This window comes from Scyliorhinus canicula, chromosome 7 (assembly GCF_902713615.1).
Source record: "Scyliorhinus canicula chromosome 7, sScyCan1.1, whole genome shotgun sequence".
NCBI classification, from domain to species: domain Eukaryota; kingdom Metazoa; phylum Chordata; class Chondrichthyes; order Carcharhiniformes; family Scyliorhinidae; genus Scyliorhinus; species Scyliorhinus canicula.
This window is the reverse complement of record NC_052152.1, coordinates 134474229-134497295: the sequence shown is the minus strand read 5'-3', so window position 1 is coordinate 134497295 and position 23067 is coordinate 134474229. Positions and strand designations below refer to the sequence as shown.

General features: G+C 47.2%; 1 protein-coding gene across 4 annotated transcripts in view; it reads right to left on the bottom strand.

The window, feature by feature from the left end:
* LOC119969393 (bactericidal permeability-increasing protein-like) overlaps window positions 1-23067 on the bottom strand; it is a 61272-nt gene that overhangs the window by 28893 nt on the left and 9312 nt on the right. For all 4 annotated transcript variants that reach the window (XM_038802974.1, XM_038802976.1, XM_038802975.1 and 1 more), the window contains exons 3-7: window positions 16745-16859; window positions 13784-13912; window positions 12973-13128; window positions 10756-10819; window positions 10561-10621 (exon numbers count right to left, since the gene is read on the bottom strand). In XM_038802974.1, the coding sequence (XP_038658902.1) occupies window positions 10561-10621; window positions 10756-10819; window positions 12973-13128; window positions 13784-13912; window positions 16745-16859 (525 nt within the window). The remainder of the gene's footprint in view (window positions 1-10560; window positions 10622-10755; window positions 10820-12972; window positions 13129-13783; window positions 13913-16744; window positions 16860-23067) is intronic.

Below are 23067 nucleotides of genomic sequence, written 5' to 3'. Positions count from 1 at the left end.
CCCGCGTATGGAGGTGGCTAGCACGAGGGGACATAGCCTTAAATTGAGGGGTAATAGATATAGGACAGAGGTCAGAGGTGGGTTTTTTACGCAAAGAGTGGTGAGGCCGTGGAATGCCCTACCTGCAACAGTAGTGAACTCGCCAACATTGAGGGCATTTAAAAGTTTATTGGATAAGCATATGGATGATAAGGGCATAGTGTAGGTTAGATGGCCTTTAGTTTTTTCCATGTCGGTGCAACATCGAAGGCCGAAGGGCCTGTACTGCGCTGTATCGTTCTATGTTCTATGTTCTATCCTAGTAGGTAAAGAAATTGCCTAAAGTAACGGCAACCCGATCCCAACTGTGATTTCTGGCATGTACTGATCTATCAGATCCCAGACTAACAGTGGAGGAATACACTTGGCTCTTGCTCCCAATGTGCTTGTGTTGAGCTGGACGTTCCTTCAGGTCAATGATGAAGAGAAACAAAACTGACATTGAGGGCGACACGGATGGTGCAGCGATTAGCCCTGCTGCCTCACAGCGCCAAGAACCCGGGTTCAATCACAGCCCCGGGTCACTGCCCATGTGGGGTTTGCACATTCTCCCTATGTCTGAGTGGGTCTCACCCTCACAACCCAAAGCTGTGCCGGGTAGGTGGACTGGCCATGCTAAATTGCCCCTTAATTGGAATTTGTTTTTAAAGTATAAAAAAAAACCTGACTTTGGCACCTTGTTAGGCCCAGGGATGAGTACCTTGACTCCTGATCTGGACCATTGCCAATTATCCCACCTCTTTCCCCACTCCTGTTGAAATCCATCTTTTTGTCACTTTGACCATCGACCTGTTAAATGTTCTCTTCACCAGGCTCTTCATTTCCAATCTTCACAGATTTCAGTTAATTCTGACCTTCATTTTGTGCTGTCATTCGGCACATTCCTGTCTATCTCCTCTGATCCTCTAACTCTAGATTATTCCTCGTTCCATCTTCCCTCTCTCCATCGTTACAAACCAAAGTCTTAACAACGATGCTCCACTCTCAGAATTATTTAATAAAACAAGATATGTCTTCCTAAATCCTTAATCATTGAACATCAAGTATCAGCCATGGCACAGTGGCAGTGCACACTGCTGAGTCTGACAGAGAGAGTGTTGCATCGTCAGAGGTGTCACCTTTCAGATGAAGTAGCCCTATGTCAAAGAAGAAGTGGCCGGCATTGGAGTAGATCCTGGCCAACATTTGTCTCTCAGGAAGCCATTAAAAAGCAGGTTATTTGGCCATTACCTCACTGCTGTTTATGGGGTCTTGCTGTGTGAAAAGGGGATTCTGGCTGGGGTTTGCTGACGACATGACGGAGGTGCTGAAGGTTCCGAGTCCAGAGGTGGCGATTTTTGGTGTGTCAGAAGACCCGGGAGTCCAGAGGGTGGGAGAGGCCGATGTTTTGGTCTTTGCTCCCTTGTAGCCCGGAGACGCATATTGTTAGCATGGAGGGACTCGGAGCCCCCGAAGTCAGGGGTGTGGGTTAGTGATATGGCTGGGTCTCTCAGGCTTGAGAAGATCAAGTTCACCCTGAGGGGATCAATGCTAGGGTTTGCTCAGAGGTGGCGCCGTTTATCAACTTCTTTGGGAAAAATGGGGGTGGGTTAAAAAGGGGAGGCATGGGGAGTTGGGTAAGGTGGGGAAGGTTGGTGTGGAATTATGGTTGCGGGTTTGTTTATGTAGCCATGTTACTTGGGTTTTGTTGTTTGTTTGGTGTGTGCTTGCTTATTCTGTTAAAATTTATAATATAAATGCCTCAATAAAATATGTTTTAAGAAAGGAGTTCCTGTGGGGGGGTCTCTCTATTACAGGGGTTCTTGTCTGGGGGGGGGGGGGGGCTTCCTATTACAGAGGTCCTATTACGGGGATAGGGTGGAGGTGTGGGCTTAAGTGGGGTGCTCTTTCCAAGGGCCGGTGCAGACTCGATGGGCCGAATGGCCTCCTCCTGCACTGTAAAATTCTATCATTCTATGGCACATCAACTCCATACTCCAGCTGCCTTGATCCACTGCAATTTGCATACCGCCACAACCGGCTCACAGTAGACACCATCTCCCTGGCCCTACACTCATCCCTGGAGCATCTCGACAACAAGGACTCCTACAACAGATTCCTATCCATTGACTACAGCCCCTTAATCCCAGCCAAGCTCATATCCAAACTCCAAAACCTAGGGCTTGGCTCCTCCCTCTGCAACTGGATCCTCGACTTTCTTACCCATAGGCCGTGGTGGCAGATGTATGGAGGTGGGGTGCGGTGTCAGCCGTACTACCTATTCTGATAAAAATCAACACTTCCTTCACTCGATTGAACAGCAGCTCTGCAGCATACAGAAACAAAATGAAACATACTTCAAGACACCATCTACAAAGCCAAACAGTCCGCTTTCAATAATTACAAGAGAGATCCGAGTGAGAAGGCTCTGAATACACGAGGAACTGCTTGAAGTACAGTCCAGGAGACTGCTAGGTGGTGTGCCGACTGGTTACAACAATATCCAGTTGTCCTTCAACACAGGTAATGCTAAGGGCATGGATGAAGGGATCAAAAGGACAACAGTCCATCAGTAAAGAAAATGGCATAATTGAAAACCAAGGCATAGGAGATGGGTGGAACACCACCTTGATTTGTATTCTCAGGAGAACAAGGTCACTGAGGAACACTATCGAAAGGCTGCCTGGTATAGCAGAGGGATATTAAACCCACAGTCAACGAGCTTATCAAGGCTGATAACTCACTGCCATTGGCAAAGCTCCAGGTGCTGATCCTATACCACCCAAACTCATCTAGAATGGAAAACCAGCATTTCTGCAGCATCTGCATGAACATCTCTGCCACTGCTGGAGAGAAGGAGCAGTGCCTCAGGATATGTCTGATCCAACAATACTGTGTTGGAGCAAGTGCAACCGCAGCAATTGAGTATCGTGGGAAAAGCATTTGTCCATATTGTCCTTGTCAGACTGCAGATTTTGACTTAACATATCTATCCCATATCCCGATGTGTTTCCAGAACTGGAAAATACACAATCTACAGGAGCTTCTCAGTCCTGCATCTGCAAGAGATATTCCATGGACAAAGGAGACCACTATAGTCTTCATGGGCATCACCAAGACATTTGACTATGTGAGCAGAGGTGGCCTATTTAAGTTGATGGAGAAAATGCCCACCAACAGTAGTGGACTCGCCAACATGAAGGGTATTTAAATGATCATTGGATAAACATATGGATGATAATGGAATAATGTAGATGGGTTTTAGATTGGTTTCATAGGTTGGCGCAACATCGAGGGCCGAAGGACCTGTACTGCGCTGTAATGTTCTAATGTCTTCTAATGTCCCTATGACGGGGTCTTCCTATTACAGGGGCCCCTGTGGTGTGGGGGGGCTTCCGTATTACAGGGTCCCTGGGGGAGGGGGAGGTCCCTATTTCTGGGGTCCCCGGGGGTCTCCCTATTACAGGGGCCGCAGAGGGGCGATCTCCCTATTACAGAGGTAGCTGCGGGGAGGGGGTCTCCCTATAACAGGGGTCCCTGGGGGTCTCCTTATATCATTGGTCCCTGGGTGTCTCCCTATTTCAGGGATCCCTCAGGGGTCTCCCTATTACAGGGGTCCCTGGGGGGTCTCCCTATTACAGGGGTCCCTGGGGGTCCCCATTACAGGGGTCCCTGGGGGTCTCCCTATTACAGGGGTCCCTGGGGGTCTCCCTATTACAGGGGTCCCTCGGGGTCTCCCCATTACAGGGGTCCCTGGGGGGTCGCCCTATTACAGGGATCCCTGGGGGGTCTCCCTATTATAGGGGCCCCTGGGGGGTCTCCCTATTATAGGGGTCCCTGGGGGTCTCCCTATTATAGGGGTCCCTGGGGGTCTCCCTATTATAGGGGTCCCTGGGGGTCTCCCCATTACAGGGGTCCCTGGGGGGGTCACCCTATTACAGGGATCCCTGGGGGGGTCTCCCTGTTACAGGGGTCCCTGGGGTCTCCCTGTTACAGGGGTCCTGGGGGGGTCTCCCTATTACATGGGACCCAGGGGGTGTCTGTCTCTGAAAAAGATCCCTGGCTGAGGCAGCTCAGGTGACCCCCCTGTACTTGGGGGATGTGAGGAGGCACCCAGACAATTTGGGTCTGGGAGGCTGCTTTAAGGTGGGGGGAGGAATGTGGCGGGGCATGGGACTTCGCAATCATTCCACCTGGTCCAAATGGCGGCCTGTTCGAGGGTTACCTCGTATTCCTTGTCATGCATAAATATCATGCATATTCACTGGACTCTGGGATGGTCCCGGCGGATTGGGAATTAGCAAACGTGACACCACTGTTTAAAAAAGGAAATAGGCAGAAAGCGGGTAATTATAGGCCAGTTAGATTAACTTGATCTATGATCAAGGAAGAAATAGTGAGGCATCTGGATGGAAGTTATTCCAATTGGACATTGAACAGTTCATAAAGGGCAGGTCGTGCCTAACTAATTTAGTGGAATTTTTTGAGGACATTACCAGTGCAATAGACAACGGGAAGCCAATGGATGTGGTATATCTGGATTTCCAGAAAGCATTTGTCAAGGTGCCACACAAAAGGTTGCTGCATAAGATCAAGATGCATGGCATTAAGGGTAAAGTAGTAGCATGGATAGAGGATTGGTTAATTAATAGAAAGCAAAGAGTGGGGATTAATGGGTGTTTCTCTGGTTGGCAATCGGTAGCTAGTGGTGTCCCTCAGGGATCAGTGTTCGGCCCACAATTTACATAGATGATTTGGAGTTGGGGACTAAGTGCAATATGTGCAAGTTTGCAGACAACACTAAGATGAGTGGTAAAGCAAAAAGTGCAGAGAATACCGGAAGTCTGCAGAGGAATTTGGATAGGTTAAGTAAATGGGCTAGGGTCTGGCAAATAGTACAATGTTGACAAATGTGAGGTTATCCATTTTGGTAGGAATAACAGCAAAAGGGATTATTATTCAAATTATAAAATATTAAAACATGCTGCTGTGCAGAGAGACCTGGGTGTGCTCGTGCATGAGTCGCAAAAAGTTGGTTTACAGGTTAAACAGGTGATTAAGAAGGCAAATGGAATTTTGTCCTTCATTGCTAGAGGGATGGAGTTTAAGAAGAGGGAGGTTATGCTGCAATTGTATAAGGTGTTAGTGAGGCCACACCTGGAGGATTGTGTTCAGTTTTGGTCTCCTTACTTGAGAAAGGACGTACTGGCACTGGAGGGTGTGCAGAGGAGATTCACTAGGTTAATCCTAGAGCTGAAGGGGTTGGATTACGAGGAGGGGTTGAAGAGACTGGGACTGTACTGATTGGAATTTAGAAAGATGAGGGGGGATCTTATAGAAACATATAAAATTATGAAGGGAATAGATAGGGTAGATGCGGGCAGGTTGTTTCCACTGGCGGGTGAAAGCAGAACTAGGGGGCATAGCCTCAAAATAAGGGGAAGTAGATTTAGGACTGAGTTTAGGAGGAACTTCTTCACCCAAAGGGTTGTGAATCTATGGAATTCTAGTGGGGATGTTTGCGGGGATGGACGAGCTGCAGGAGAGGTTTGAGCTGCCGGGAGGTAGTGAGTTCAGGTACATGCAGTTGACAGACCTCACGCGAAAGGAGTGGCAGACGTTCCCCCAGTTACCGGAATGCACATTAGAGCTGCTTCCTGACGATTTGAGGGATGGTAGGATTGGGGACATATACGAGTGTTTGGGGGAACAGCGCAAGGCACAGGTGGTGATGATAGAGCACAAGTGGGAGGAGGAATTGAGGAGGGAAATATGATGGGGACTCTAGTGTGAGGCGGTGCGGCGGGTAAACTCAACCCCAGGCAGAAGTGAGGAAGGCGCTGGACGAACTGTTCACAGTTATAAACAACTACGAAACAGAACACCTCGAGGCCTTTTTCATCGTGGCCAGAGACTTCAACGAGGCCAACCTCAAGAGTATACTGCCAAAATTCCACCAGCACATCTCCTGTCCCACCAGAGATGACAATACTCTTGACCACTGCTACTCAAAAATAAAGGGCGCCTACCATTTCATCACCGACAGCACTTTGGGTAAATCAGACCATAAGATGTTGCTCCTTCTCTCGGCATACAAGCAGAAACTCAAGCGGGAGAATCCAGCTAAGAAGGTCGTGCAGTGCTGGTCCGAGGAAACAGAAGAGCTCTTACGTGACTGCTTAGAGACAGTGGACTCGTCCATATTTAAGAACTCAGCGATCAACTTAAATGAGTATGTAACCACAGTGAGTGGTAAAGCAAAAAGTGCAGAGGATACTGGAAGTCTGCAGAGGGATTTGGATAGGTTAAGTGAATGGGCTAGGTTCTGGCAAATGGAATACAATGTTGACAAATGTGAGGTTATCCATTTTGGTAGGAATAACAGCAAAAGGGATTATTATTCAAATGATAAAATATTAAAACATGCTGCTGTGCAGAGAGACCTGGGTGTGCTAGTGCATGAGTCGCAAAAAGTTGGTTTACAGGTGCAACAGGTGATTAAGAAGGCAAATGAAAATTTGTCCTTCATTGCTCAAGGGATGGGGTTTAAGAAGAGGGAGGTTATGCTGCAATTGTATAAGGTGTTAGTGAGGCCACACCTGGAGTATTGTGTTCAGTTTTGGTCTCCTTACCTGAGAAAGGACGTACTGGCACTGGAGGGTGTGCAGAGGAGATTCACTAGGTTAATCCCAGAGTTGAAGGGGTTGGATTATGAGGAGAGGTTGAGTAGACTGGGACTGTACTCATTGGAATTTAGAAGGATGAGGGGGGATCTTATAGAAACATATAAAATTATGAAGGGAATAGATACGATAAATGTGGGCAGGTTGTTTCCACTGGCGGGTGAAAGCAGAACTGGGGAATACCTTAAGATGAGGGGAAGTTGATTTAGGACTGAGTTTAGGAGGAACTTCTTCACCCAAAGGGTTGTGAATCTATGGAATTCCTTGCCCAGTGAAGCAATAGATGCTCCTTTATTGAATGTTTTTACAAAAGAGATAGATAGTTTTTTGAAGAATAAAGGGATGAAGGGTTATGGTGTTCGGGCCGGAAAGTGGAGCCGAGTCCACAAAAGATCAGACGTGATCTCATTGAATGGCGGAGCAGGCTCGAGGGGCCAGGTGGCCTACTCCTGCTCCTAGTTCTTATGTCACAGACTTCATCAACAAATGTGTGGACGACTGGGTGCCAAAGAAAGTAGTACGTATGTTCCCCAACCGGAAACTCAATCGCGAGATTGACTCCCTACTGAAGGACAGATCTGAGGCGTTCAAGGCAGATGACCCTGACCTATACAAAAAATCCAGGTACAACCTCCGCAAAGCCATCCAAGATGCCAAGAGAGAATATCAAACCAAGCTAGAGTCACAGACAGACTCTCGGCAGTTGTGGCAAGGACTAAACAACATAGCGGGCTACAAAGCGAAGCCGAGCAGTATATCTGGCAGCAGTGCACCCCCCCCCCCCCCCCCCCCGATGAACTCAATGCATTCTATGCTAGGTTCGAGCAGGTAACCAATAATCCGCTGTCGAGTGCCCCAGCAGCCCATAACTCACCCATACCCACCATCACAGCTTCCGCAGTCAGATCGGCCTTCCTGAAAGTGAACCCTCGGAAGGTGATGGGCCCAGACAGGTCCCCTGGTCGTGCACTCAGAGCCTGTGTGGACCAGCTGGCAGAGGTGTTCATGGACATCTTGAACCTGTCCCTACGCCACTCTGAGGTCCCCACCTGCTTCAAGAAGACCACCATCATACTGGTGCTAAAGAAGAACCAGGAAACGTGCCTCAATGACTACCGTCCGGGGCTCTGATTTCAATCGTAATAAAGTGCTTTGAGAGGTTGATCATGAAGCGCATCACCTCCATACTCCCAGAATGCCGCGATCCACTGCAATTTGCATACCGTCGCACCGGTCCACAGAAGACGCCATTTCCCTGGCACTACACTCATCCCTAGAGCATCTCGACAACAAGGACTCCTACATCCGACTCATATTTATTGACTACAGCTCCGTCTTCAACACCATATTCCCAGCCAACCTCATATCAAAGCTCCAAAACCTAGGACTTGGTTCCCCACTCTGCAACTTTATCCTCGATTTTCTGACCAACAGACCACAATCTGTAAGAATGAACAACAACACCTCCTCCGCAATAGTCCTCAATACCGGGGCCCCACAAGACTGCGTACTTAGCCCCCTACTCTATTCCCTGTACACACACGACTGCATGGCAAAACTTGGTTCAAACTCCATCTACAAGTCTGCTGTCGATACAGCCATAGTGGGCCGGATCTTGAATAACGATGAGTCAGAATGCAGGAGGGAGATAGAGAACATAGTTGAGTGGAGCAGTGACAACAATCTCTCCCTCAATGCCAGCAAAACTAAAGAGCTGGTCATTGACTTCAGGAAGCAAAGTACTGTACTCACCAATGTCAGCATCAACGGGCCCGAGGTGGAGATGGTTAGCAGTTTCAAATTCCTATGGGTGCACATCTCCAAAACTCTGTCCTGGTCCACCCATGTCGACACTACCACAAAGAAAGCACAACAGCGCCTATACTTCCTCAGGAAACTAAGGAAATTCAGCATGTCCACATTAACCCTTACCGACTTTTACAGATGCACCATAAAAAGCATCCTATCGGGCTGCATCACAGCCTGGTATGGCAACTGCTCGGCCCAGGACTGCAAGAAACTTCAGAGAGTTGTGAACACTGCCCAGTCCATCACATAAACCTGCCTCCCATCCATTGACTCCATCTACACCTCCTGCTGCCTGGAGAAAGTGGGCAGCAGAATCAAAGAGCCCTCCCACCCGGCTTACTCACTCTTCCAACTTCTTCCATCCGGCAGGAGATACAGAAGTCTGAGAACACGCATGAACAGACTCAAAAACAGCTTCTTCCCCGCTGTTACCAAACTCCTAAATTACCCTCTTATGGACTGACCTCATTAATATTACACCCTGTATGCTTCATCCGATGCCGGTGCTTATGTAGTTACATTGTATACCTTGTGTTGCCCTATTATGCATTTTCATTTATTCCATTTTCTTCCTATGGACGTAATAATCTGTTGAGCTGCTCGCAGAAAAATACTTTTCACTGTACCTTGGTACATGGGACAATAAACAAATCCAATCCAATCCAACCTCCACCTACAAGAGGATGAGCTTGATTCAGTTCAAGGTGGTGTCAAGGATTTGGGCAATGATGAGTGGTTTCTTCCAGGGAGTGAGCGATGGGTGTGAGAGGTGTGGTTGGATGCCGCTGAATCACGCTCACATATTCTAGGGTTGCGAGAAGCTGAAGAGCTTTTGGAAGGGTGTGTTTGGGACTTTATTCAGGATAATGGGGGCTGAGGTCAGACCATTGGTGAAGCTGAAGCTGCTGGAGGGAAAGGGGGTTGATGTAGTGTCCCCATCGCCCGGGAAAGGATCCTGTTGAATTGGAGGTCAGATAACCTGTTGGGGGTGGCTGGGGGACTTGTATGACTTTCTCAGGCTGGAGGATGGACTGTGTTTTGTTGATGTTATCTATGTTTGGAATAAAATATCTTTAAAAAATAATAAATAAAACGGGAATACATAGGGCGCGATTCTCCGTTCCCGGGAAAACTCGTGAAGGCCGTCGTGAACTTGGCCGAGTTTCACGACAGCCTTGGAGCCTGCTCCTCTCACCTTATTCACCCCCCCCCCCCCCTCCGGGGGGACTAGGAGCGGCGCTCCGTTATTCTCAGCTGCCGGGCCTTGACGCTTGCGTCAAGGTGGCGTGCCGAAAATGGTGCGACGGCGGCGCCTATGTGACGTCAACCGCGCATGCTCAGGTTGGCCTGCTCCAACCCGTGCATGCGCGGCTGACGTCACGATGGCTGACAGCTCAAACCCGCACATGCGCGGTGGCCGCCTTCCCCTCCGCTGCCCCGCAAGACGTGGCGGCTTGAACTTGTGGGGCGGCTGAGGGGAAAGAGTGCGCCCCTTTGAGACGCCGGCCCAATGATCTGTGGGCACCGATCGCGGGCCAGTCCCCTCCTGAGCACGGCCGTGGTGCTCACTCCCCGCTCCTCCCCCCACAAGCTTCAAACAGGCCTTTGGCGCCCATGTTCACGACAGCAGCGACCAGGTGTGGTTGCCGCCGTTGTGAAACGGTCGCGAACGGCAGGCCGCTCGGCCCATCCGGGTCAGAGAATCTCCGGTCGCCGTGAAAAACGGCGAGCGGCGATTCTTCCAAGTGGGGGTGGGAGAATCGCAGGGGGCGCCAGGGGGTCGTGAAATTAGTCGTGGGGCCCTCCCGCGATTCTTCCACCCGGCGTGGGTAGCGGAGAATCGCACCCATACTCTCCGAAAAGGACAGAGTTAGGATTGGGCTCAGCTATGAACATCTATAGTTTATTTTCTTTTGTTTATTTTAATCAGCCAACTCTGACTGGCTGAAGTGAAGACCTATCCACTTGGACACAGTACCAGAGAACAACATATTTTCTGCGTGGACTTTGGAAGACCGTGGGGGAGAATGTGAACAATAGAGGAACCTACTCTTCATGGTCTTCAGATGTCGTTCTAGCCCATTGATTGCATCGGAGACTTTTGGACAAATCTATAAGAAAAAATTAAGAAAATGGCAATTGGAACGTAAGCAGATAATTAAAGCAAACCATGGCTTGTAGTGTAAGTTCTCTATCGCTGTCGAAACCGGCAGCTGAATTATTCAACGTGCAATTGGATATGTACCTCTCGGATAAGAGAAGAGCGAATGGGATTCTCCAAGGAACTAGAGAACAGATTGTACAGCCAGCTGTAAATTTAAAAAAAGTTATATTAGGTTAAAGTACAAAAATCTTTATACTGTGAGTACAGCAGGCTCGTAAACATCAAGTGGGATTCAAAGAAATTCTCAAATATGCTGCCAATCTCACGGGCAAGTGAAATAAAATTCACCAAATTATTAGCTTCGCTTTGTGTGAACAAGCCATCTGATTTCATCATTAAGTCTAAATAAATCACAGTGGGATGCAACATTACGGTTAAACCCAACAAAATTCAGACATATCAATAAGGAATCACAAGAGGCATTTCCTTTACTGTATAGAATGGAGAGCATGATCAGTATTGAAAGAACTTCTCATGCCCAGGTGAGCTGAAGCACGCAGCCAGAACCTGCATTTTTAAAGGGTCTTTCATGACCTCAGGACAATCAATTAAGTAGTCCTGGAGTGTAGTCTCTGTTGTAATGTAGGAAAGAGAGCAGCCAGTAAGCTCCCACAAAGATCCATGAGGTGCATTGGCCACCTGCATCTTTTTCTTTAAAAGTAATGTTGGTTGAGGCATATAAATTAATGAGGGCACTGGAGAAACTCTGTTGTGTTGGCTAGTATAGACTTGAGAGATGAACAGACACTTCCAACACTGATGAAGGTTCAACTCAATTTTATTAACTACTTCTAACTAACTAACACACGATGACTGTGGGTGTAAATGATGCTAACTTGAACTAGAGATCTAAGCCTTGTCCGAACTAGTTGATTCTCTCAGCACGTGTTGTGAGTCTGTGCTGGGCTGGATGAGTTCCTGTTACACTCAGAGGCAGCACCCAGATTGAGCGGGAACCGTGGTGCCCTCTGCCTTTATAGTGTGTGTATTCTAACTGGTGATTGGCTGCGGTGTTTGCGCATGTTGATTGGTCCCTGCGTGTGTCCATCAGTGTGTGTCAGCCCCATGATACATTGGTGTATATCACGACAAACTCTTCTGCTCTTCTTCCAATAATGTCATGGGATCGTTCGCAAGTCTCAGCTCATGGACGGCACTCCTTACAGTTTATTGAGAATCTGTTTACTGCAGCAATTACCCTGGTGCCATCGCAGGAACTCTGCCTCCACCAGAGACTCTCGGCACTCCTATGTCTGTTTTGCAAGATTATCCAACCTTGCACAGGCGTATTTGATGTAGTCATTTGAGTGACCCTGCCAAGAACCTTAAAGCAATGCACAAACAAAACCTGCTGACTCCTTTGAATTCCTCCTTGGATAATTCTTTCATTCAGGTACCAAATGGGTAAGCAGGCCCTTGCACATTCAGTGCTGGCCAATGCGCGGCTGGAAAAACTGTCAGGACAGTAGAAAAACAGATTGAAAGCTGGAATAAGACAGTTCAGCAGCTGGAAACAACAGGGCCAGGATACTGTGAATAAAAACTTTAACATAGGGAAATGAACAAGGCCAGCGTCACTATAGGAATGAGGGTCAAGACCAACCGGAGAGGGAAGCGGAGGTGGGGGAGGGTAAAGGAATGTTAGATGACTATAAAAGCACAACATTTTAGGGCGACATGGTGGTGCAGTGGCTATCACTGCTGCTACACGACGCTGAGGACCCTGGGTCGATCCTGGCCCCGGGTCACTACCCGTTTGGAGTTTGCACATTCTCCCCGTGTCTGCGTGGATCTCACCCCCACAACCCAAAAACATGTGCAGGATAGGTGGATTGGCCATGTTAAATTATCCCTTAATTGGAACAAAAGAATTGGGTACTCTAAATTTTTTAAAAAAGAACAAGAAAAAATTATTAAAAATTGAACAGAAAGAACAAACTTAGTTTAATCTATCACCTGTCACATCTGCAGGATGTTCCAAAGTGCTTCACATCCAGTGAAGTACTTTTTGAAATGCAGTTTCTGTTTTAGTGGTAGCCATTTAACAGACAGCAAGATCCCACAAACAACAATGGGACAATTGACCAGATAATCTGTTATTGGAGGAAAGACCATATCAGAATTGGTTCTGATATCCTCTGCTAATAAAGAAGAGTACACCAATCACCATATAGGCTCAAATTGGCAATCGAGCAAGGTAGAAATAGGTCCCTGGGGAGAGAGAGAGAGAGAGAGAGAGAGAGAAACCTATACAGGAGTAGATAAATGCATTTCTTTCCTAAAGTATTGCACTATTACCTGGCTCCTCCATGAAACCTGATGTCTAAGCCGCCAACATTGGCTGTGCAGCCAGCACTGTGCACTGCAGGTCGGCCAGTATCATCCCGGGTCATTGCTATCACCTCTGATATTGACAGACCACTCACGGAGAGGTCAAACGAGCCACTGTCTGATCTGTAGAGACAAAAGCACGGGTGCAGTCACAAGACATTAGATGAAGCGAGGATACATTAGAAGACAAATTGAGCTATGCTTAGAAACGAGTGCAAGAGGAGGACACCAGGACAGGTAGTCAGCAGCACTGATTGGACAGTGTGAGAGGGTTACACCAGGATAGTCAACAGCAGGTCCCAGGTTCTATCCCGGCTCTGGTTCACTGTCCATGTGATGTTTGCACATTCTCCCCGTGTTTGCGTGGGTTTCGCCCCCACAACCCAAAAATGTGCAGGGTAGGAGGAACCCAGAATAGGCTGCAAGTTCACTGTCACCCTTTTTACAATTTCACAAAAAGCCAAGATCCAGTCCACACTTTCCAAATGCAGCCTCCAATGTGGTCCTGGGCTGAACAGTTTGAAAGCCAAAAATCCAATCCCTGGCTAGCACTGGGTGAAATGGAGAGAGTAAAGCAATAGTTATAAAGTGGGTTGTGTGCCCTGGAAGGGGTAAAATCAGCCAGGTTACCACTCCTACTCAACATTCAGATTGTGGGCCCAACCATGCCGGGGGTTTTGATTGAGGTACAAGGGGATTGACAGCACAATGGAACAGCTCAGTCCTTTCAGGAGGGAACAGAAGGAAAGTCATAGAAAAGCAAAAATTAAATACTTACATAAAAAGATACTTTACTCTCCAGTGTCCAGTTATGTGTATATAGGCATTGTCAATGGAGAGTTTAATGCCAGTCCCAGCATAGAATCCTACTGCAGACCCAGGCAGATTAAATGCGCTAATGCGCATCCTGTAAAGAACATTTTACACAAGTTATTGTTACTTCCTCACCGAGCTGTGGACTGGCACTAGGTAAACTTATTTTCACGGGATAGAACATTTTAGGGATATTGTAACTGTATTAATCTTATTCCCAGAAATATGAACTTCAAACTCCTCCATGACAGGATCCTTAATGTTAGGCAGAATATCAACAGTATTTTCCATAATGCAGGCATCACATAAATCTACTTGTACACCTTATTGTATTTGTTTCCACTGTTAGTTACAAATCTGAGTGGGTGAACATACAGATGTAAGAAATAGGAGCAGAAATACACCATATGGTCAATCAAGCCTGTTCCACCATTCGATACGATCATGGCATAATTCTGCCTCAACTTCACTTTGCCATCCACTCCCCAAGCCTCCAGTTATATCCACCTTAAATATATTCAATGGTGGAACATCCACAACTCTCATGGGTAGAGAATTCCAAAGATTCACAATCCTGTGGGTGGCTAAAATCTTTCCTCATCTCAGCTCCTTAACCCCAGACCCCCGTTCTCTAACTTTCCCAGCCAGGGAAACAGGCTCTCTTGTCCACCATATCAAGCACCTTCAGAAACTTATATGTTTAAATCAGACCATCCCCTATTCTGTTAAACTCTAAAGAGTTTAGGCCCAAATTCCTCAGCCTACCATCATAGGACAAACCCTCTCATCGCAGGAACCAATCTAGTGAACATTCATTCTATACCCTTCAGTGCAAGTTTATCTTTTCTAAAATATGGAGACCAAAACTGCACACAGTATTCAAGATGTCTCACCAACAATACTTCCTTATTAACATTCTCTAATCCCCTTGCAATAAAGACCAACATACCGTTTCTCTTCCTAATTGTTTGCTATACATTCATGCTAACTTTTTGCTCATTGCACAAGTGCACCCAAGTCCCTCTGAACATGAATATTTACAAGTTTCATGTCTTTTAAGACACAGTCTGTTTTACTATTTTATGACTAAACTGGATAAACTCACACTTCCTCGCACTGCATTCCACCTGCCATTTGTTTTCTGCTCACTTAAACTGTCTATATTTCTTTGCAGCCTCTGTGTCTTCCTCACAGATTACATTCCCATTGGCACTCCACTCACCACTGCTTGGTAACCTCACAATGTCCCATTTATTCCTACTCTTTGTTTCCTGCCTGTTAGCTAATTCTCTGGCCATGCTAATATTTTACCCCCAACTCCATGAACCTTCCATATTAACCTTTTGCGTGGTAACTTATTGAATGCCTTTTGGTAATCCTAGTACATCTACCAGTTCCTCTTCATCTACCCTAATATTTACATCCTCAAAAAACTCTAATAGATTTGTCAAACGTGACTTCCCTTTTGTAAAACCATGTTGACTTTGGACGACAACACTATGATTTTCGAAGTGCATTCTTAAGGCTTCCTTAATAATAGATTCCAGCATTTCCCCAGTGACTGACATCAGGTTAACTGGTGGTAGTTCTCTATTTTCCTAAAAGCAGGGATGGGTGAAATACCTTTTGATTAATAGAGTTATCTTGCCTTAGTGGCAGCAATGTCCTATTAAAATTTCAGTGTCTTCCTATCTCTAATGAAAGAATTTGCATTTATATAGCAACTATTCATGATCTCAGGATGGTCCAAAGTACTACAGCCAGTGAAATACTTTGGAAGTGCAGTCACTGTTGCAAAATATTTTTTAAAAAGCAGCAAATTAGTGCACAGCAAGATTAAATAAAAAGCAACCAGATAATTACCAGGTAAGATGTTTCTAGTGCCCGAGGAGCTTTAACATCTACCCGAGAGAGTAGATGGTGCCTCCGTTTAAAGTCTCATCTGAAAGACAGTGCAGCCCTCCCTCAGCACTGGAGTGTCTGCCTGCATTTTGTATTCATGTCTCTGGAGTAGGAATTGAATGTTCAACATTTTGTGTCACAGTTGAGAACGGCTGACACCCTGGATAATGAGACAAAAGCTGATCTTTGGTCTCCAGTGATAGTGGAGCTGGAGGCCTCTTCTATCATGATAATAATGTAACTGGGCCAATTGTCTGGAGAAAATCTCCGTAAATCTCAGTCTGAAAAGAATAACCGGTTTCAGGCACCAGAAATCCAAGCTTAATCCTGTAGTTACTGGTGAATTTCCTATGACTGGCTCCACAGCACCACCTAAACCAGGGTTTCCCAAACAATTTCGGCCATGGAACCTTTTTGACCTCCCAACAGTACTGACGGAACCCCTGAGAAACAGACTTGCTTTTGTATGTTTGTACTTTGGTTTAAACTCTTCAACATAATAAACCGCATAAGTATTTTCTACTTCTTATCTGTTTACAGTTATTAGAATTAAAACATTCTCTTTTCCCCTTTTTTTGCAGGAGCAGAGGGTCGAATGTGAGTTATACGGTTGGGGAAATTACACCATTTCTTTGTTCTTATCCAATATTGTGGTTGGTAGAGTTCTGCTGGAAATGTACAGGCACTTCCTGCTTCCTGCCCACCATATGAAATGAAATGAAAATGGCTTATTGTCACGAGTAGGCTTCAATGAAGATACTGTGAAAAGTCCCTAGTCGCCACATTCCGGCGCCTGTCCGGGGAGGCTGGTACGGGAATCGAACCATGCTGCTGGCCTGCTTGGTCTGCTTTAAAAGCCAGCGATTTAGCCCATTGAGCTAAACCTGCCGGGACTTGATAGGCCACTTGGCGCCTGAAAAATAACTGCAAAGGTTGGGGCTCAACTTAAAGGCCATTCAAAATAGAGGAAGTCAATTTGAAACAAATTGCATTCAGTTTCCTGGCGAACCCTCCAGTTACTCACCCAGAGATTTCATAATGGACATGGCCAACCACAGGCACATGTGTCTTGCCACTGATGTCTGGAATCTGAATCTGCCGCAGTTTCTGTTGCAATGCCTGTATCCCAACCTGCCGACCTGTGACAAACTAGATGTTAGAGAATACCAGAACTTTCCAGTACTCACTGAACAAGTAAAACCCATGCTTTTGGCTACACACCAATACACACCAACGCTCACCTCCATAAGCGGTTATTACTGGGGACTGCTACACATTTGGTCGGTGCAGGCTTGGAGGGCCAAAGGGCCTGGTCCTGGGCTGTACTTTTTTTGTTCTTTGTTCTGATTACACACCCCACACCATTTACTCCACTGGAAACTCCAGTCTGAGTCCAGTAAGATGTAGTCTCAGGGTGTTCATCATAACAGGTGTTAAAGCAGAACTGGAGAACAGTATTGTGCCCAGTATGAAGCAGAGAGACACATGACAGTAGACAGGAGACAGAGTGGTGTAGAGCGAGTCTGAGAGAAGAAGCCATGAAGGTAGAACATTGTCAGGGCTATACCTTGGAGATATGTATATAGCATTAACAATAACCCATTTATGTTGAATCACACCAGCCTCCACACTTCTTAGTGAGACACCAAACAACCTTACGACATAAGGCTGTTGGCCTTGCCATGTATTATGTTGATGCCAAGCCCCTGTAGCCTTGCAGCAGGTGAAGATATGCTTTGACGACCATCACTTTCAAGTAAACATGGACAACACTGGTGCACCCAGTTACATTAGTTATACATGGCTAATTGGGAATCCAGATGTGACATTTCTGATTAGTGAATAAACAATGAGGGCAGCACGGTGGAGTAGTGGTTGGCACTGCTGCCTCACTGTACCGAGGTCTCAGGTTCACTCCCGGCTCTGGGTCACTGTCCGTGTGGAGGTTGCACATTCTCCCCGTGTTTGCGTGGGTTTCGCCCCCACAACCCAAAAGATGGGCAGAGTAGGTGGATTGGCCACAATAAATTACTCCTTAATTGGAAAAAATGAATTGGGTACTCGATTTTTTTTTGGAAAGTAAATAAACAATGAGTCACTGCATGTTGGACAGGGGTCGCAATACTCATTTTTGTGCTGTGTACATGTCACTTTAACTGTTCTGAACTTTGTTTGGTAGAATGGGAAGATGAAAATTAGAGCGCCTAAGTGTTTTTTCTCAATCATTGTCAGTGATGCTCCCTTGGTCACTGAATTGTGCTGTTTGTTCCAGTAAATGTACATATATATGTTTACCTATAATACAATCAGAAAATGCTGGAAATACTCAGATACTCAGCAGGTCAGTCAGCATCAGTGGAGAGAAACAGTTAATGTTTCATGTTGAAGATGCTTCATCAGAACTGTTTGACTTGTATTGGTGTAAAATGAGTCCTGGTGGATAAAATAATGTTACAGTAGCCATTCAGATGGCTAGTCAGCAATTTCAATTGGACAACACTGGACTGGTAAATGCCAATATAGATTAGTTCATACAAGTGGGGCGACACGGTAGCACAGTGGTTAGCACTGTTGTTTGACAGCGCCAGGGTCCCAGGTTCGATTCCCGGCTTGGGTCACTGTCTGTACAGAGTCTGCACGCTTTCTCCATGTCTGCGTGGGTTTCCTCCGGGTGCTCCGGTTTCCTCCCACAGTCCAAAGATGTGCAGGTTAGGTGGATTATTGCCCTTAGTGTCCAAAAAGGTTAGGTGGGGTTACTGCGTTACATGGATAGGGTGGATGTATGAGCTTTAGTAGGATGATCTTTCCAAGGGTTGGTGCAGACTCGATGGGCTGAATGGCCTCCTTCTGCACTGTAAAGTCTATATGATAAGTATTTGTTACATCAGATCAATGTATTTCAACTCTACTTTGATCCCTGTAAGTGCACATTGGTGCATGTTGGTGAGATTATTACACATCTTTAATTAAAGGCAATTATACAGTATTACCACTGGTGTACACTACTTCTCATTCATACAATCCAGAAACATGATTATGATCTCAGATGAGAATGTATCTTAAAAAAATCTAAATCCTAGTTTTTTTACTGAAAGAACAAAGCTACAAAAGTCCATGTTTAAAAACAAAATAATTGTTATCATACGAAAACCAACTATAGCAAACATTAAATGTTATGCTGAATATATTCTAAAACCCAGAATCAATACAAGTTAAGCTTGAACTAACTGGCAAATTGTGGTCAATTATAACTTTAAATTATACATTAAATGGCAGATACAACTAAGACAGATCTTATGAATTGTCTTGGAAGTTCACTCAGTGTCAGTCACAAAGTCCTTCAAATCCCTGTCTTCCTCACAATAAATTTCAACTCCTCTTCTAGGTTTTAGTCTGATCTCCAGTTGACAGCAGCACAAAACTAAACCAAGTTACACTGGCACAGTCTTCACTAAAAATGGCACCGATCTGCAGCACACTTTAACTCTGCTTAAGACAGTCTGGATGGTGTAGATCCACCCATGTTATCATCAAGTTACTCAAACTGTTGTAGAAACTGTGGGCGTCATTCTCCGCAAATGCGGTGAGTCGTAAAGGCTGCCGTGAAACTGGCCGTGTTTCACGGCAGCCTCTGCGCCCCCTCCCAGGACCCGATTCTCCCCCCCCCGGGCGGGGCTAGCAGCGGGGCCCCGTGAAGCACGGCATCGCGGGCTTAGCGACCGTCGCTAAGTCCGCGCGCCAAGCGTCACGCCGGCTGACACGCACGATGACGTCAGCCACGCATGCGCGGGTTGGACGGCTCCAAACCCGCGCATGCGCGAATGACGTCATCACGCAGACGCGTCAAACCCACGCATGCGTGGGCCGTCATGCCCCTCAGCCGCCCCGCGGACTGATCCTGCAGGGCGGTGGAAGAACAACTAGTGCGCGGGTATCGGACCCACTGCCCGCGATCGGTGCCCACCGATCGCAGGCCCATGCCACCCTTGGCACGGCCGTGGTGCGGCCGTGCCAATCGGTGCCATGGTTGTCCGGGACGGGCACTTTGCGGCCGTTTTCACGAACGCTGAAAGCAGGTTTGATCGCGGCCGTGAAAACGGCCGTAAACTTCGCGGTATTCGGCCCATCGGCCTGCGGAGAATCGCTGTTCGCCGTAAAAAAACGGCGAGCAGCGATTCGTGTCGGGGGGGGGGGGAGAATTGCGGGAGGCCGTGAAAATTGTTGGGAAGGCCCTCCCGCTATTCTCCGACCCGTCGTGGGCAGCGGAGAATCGCGCCTATGTTTGCCTATTCTTAGCTCTTAATTTAGCCTCTGAATTCTTCAGCCTACCTGTACTGCACCATTGGAATCATCTGAGCTCTGATGGATCTGTGTCCTTTCAGCTGGATTTAAGCAGTCTCAGTTTGCCTAGAAGTTTTAATTTTCAATCTCAGTTGCAACTTTAGTTTTCTCAGAAACTGGGATAATCAGTTTCCCTTTTGATTGATTGATATTTATTGTCACATGTACCGAGGTGCAGTGAGAAGTATTTTTCTTCGGCCAAGGGAACGTACACAGTACGTACATAGAACATAGAACAGTACAGCACAGAACAGGCCCTTCGGCCCTCAATGTTGTGCCGAGCCATGATCACCCTACTCAAACCCACATATCCACCCTATACCCGTAACCCAACAATCCCCCCCTTAACCTTACTTTTATTAGGACACTACGGGCAATTTAGCATGGCCAATCCACCTAACCCGCACATCTTTGGACTGTGGGAGGAAACCGGAGCACCCGGAGGAAACCCACGCACCCAGGGGGAGGACGTGCAGACTCCACACAGACAGTGACCCAGCCGGGAATCGAACCTGGGACCCTGGAGCTGTGAAGCATTTATGCTAACCACCATGCTACCCTGCTGCCCCATTGTGGACAAAAGAATAATCAACAGAGTACATTGACAGTGGCGCATCAACAAACAGTAATTGGTTACAGTGCGGAACAAGGGCCAAACAAGAGCAGCATAGGGTGTCGTGAACAGTGTTCTTACAGGGAACAGATCAGTCCAAGGGAGAGTTGTTGAGGAGTCTTGTAACTGTGGGCTCGGCCACAAAAAATACAAGCTTTGAAATTCTGGATTCCATCCCAGTACTATGACAACAACTTGTATTTATATGGCATTCTGCAGGACAGAGTGACATTTCAGAAACAGTTAATTGTAGAGAAGGTTTTTAAAACAGCAAAGTAGGAGATATAGCAAAGTAATTTAAGGAGGAAGTTCCAGAGGCTGAGGCAGGGACATAACAGCTGCAAATGTGACCACCAACCGAGAACAAAGAACAACATGGACTAAGAAGTCAGAGGAATGAAGGGAATGAGAAGAGCTACAGGTCTACAAAACTATGAGTGGTATGGGCAGAGTGGATAATCAGAAGCTTTTTCCTAGGGTGGAAGAGTCAATTACTAGGGGTCATTGGTTTAAGGTGTGAGGGGGAAAAGTTAGAGGAGATGTACGAGGGAGGTTTTTTTTACACAGAGGGTAGTGGGTGCCTGGAACTCGCTGCTGGAGGTGGTGGTGGAAGCAGATATGATCGTGACGTTTAAGGGGCATCTTGACAAATACATGAATAGGATGGGAATAGAGGGATATGGACCCCAGAAGTGTAAGAGGTTTTAGGTTAGACAAGCAGCATAGTCAGCGCAAGCTTGGAGGGCCGAAGACCTGAAATGAAAAATGAAATGAAATGAAAATGAAAATCGCTTATTGTCACGAGTAGGCTTCAATGAAGTTACTGTGAAAAGCCCCTAGTCGCCACATTCCGGCGCCTGTCCGGGGAGGCTGGTACGGGAATTGAACCGTGCTGCTGGCCTGCTTGGTCTGCTTTAAAAGCCAGCGATTTAGCTTGGTGAGCTAAACCAGCCCCTCCTGTTCCTGTGCTGTACTTTTCTTTGTTCATTGTTTGAGTTGATCACCAATGTGGACTGCTGGAAGGTCATGCAAGCATTCAAAGGTAATTGATAAGAGGGATACAGAGTGATGTGTTAGGCAGGTTGTTTCGACGTCGACTGCAACTGGATGCAGGGAAGCTAGAAACAAACGTCTGACACCGGAGATGATCCAACACGGTTTTATTTAACTTTGGATGGCTGTACATGTTCAGCTGTGGGTTGACACTCAACTAATCCTACTGATAACCTCTTACTGGCTCGACCACTAACTTGTGCACTCTGTCTGTCTCAGTATCTGGATCCTGAGAGAGCGGGGGTCTTAATGCCCTGTGGGCTTTATAGTGATGGTGTCCTGTCTGGTGATTGGTTGTTACGTGTTGTGTGTTCATTGGTCATCCTGTGTGTCAATCAATGCCTGTCTGCATCTCATTATATACATGAGTGGATATTATGACATCTCCCCTTTTTAAAAAATAAGTTATGAAACATGAAGGTATATACATGCCTGACTATGTACAAGTGGTGAGTTAACGAACATATGTACATGGGAAGGTGTCTATCGTGCAGATACAGAGCAAACTGAACAAAATTTACAAAAGTAAAGTCTATAGATTCAATCTTTGAGGCGGGTTGCGAATTCTGGTCGATCGCCGCAGAGGTGGAGCAGGAGACGCCGGCACTTGGACAGGCGGGATCGCTGGCATTGCAGCGGTGTCGTGGACAGGCGGGATCGCTGGCATTGCAGCGGTGTCATGGACAGGCGGGATCGCTGGCATTGCGGCGGTGTCATGGACAGGCGGGATTGCTGGCATTGCAGCGGTGTCATGGACAGGCGGGATCGCTGGCATTGCGGCGGTGTCATGGACAGGCGGGATTGTTGGCATTGCAGCGGTGTCATGGACAGGCGGGATCGCTGGCATTGCAGCGGTGTCATGGACAGGCGGGATCGCTGGCATTGCAGCGGTGTCATGGACAGGCGGGATCGCTGGCATTGCAGCGGTGTCATGGACAGGCAGGATCGCTGGCATTGCAGCGGTGTCATGGACAGGCGGGATCGCTGGCATTGCAGCGGGGTCATGGACAGGCGGGATCGCTGGCATTGCAGCGGTGTCATGGACAGGCGGGATCGCTGGCATTGCAGCGGTGTCATGGACAGGCGGGATTGCTGGCATTGCAGCGGTGTCATGGACAGGCGGGATCGCTGACATTGCAGCGGTGTCATGGACAGGCGGGATTGCTGGCATTGCAGCGGTGTCATGGACAGACAGGATTGCTGGCATTGCGGCGGTGTCATGGACAGGCGGGATCGCTGGCATTGCAGCGGTGTCATGGACAGGCGGGATTGTTGGCATTGCAGCGGTGTCATGGACAGGCGGGATTGCTGGCATTGCAGCGGTGTCATGGACAGGCGGG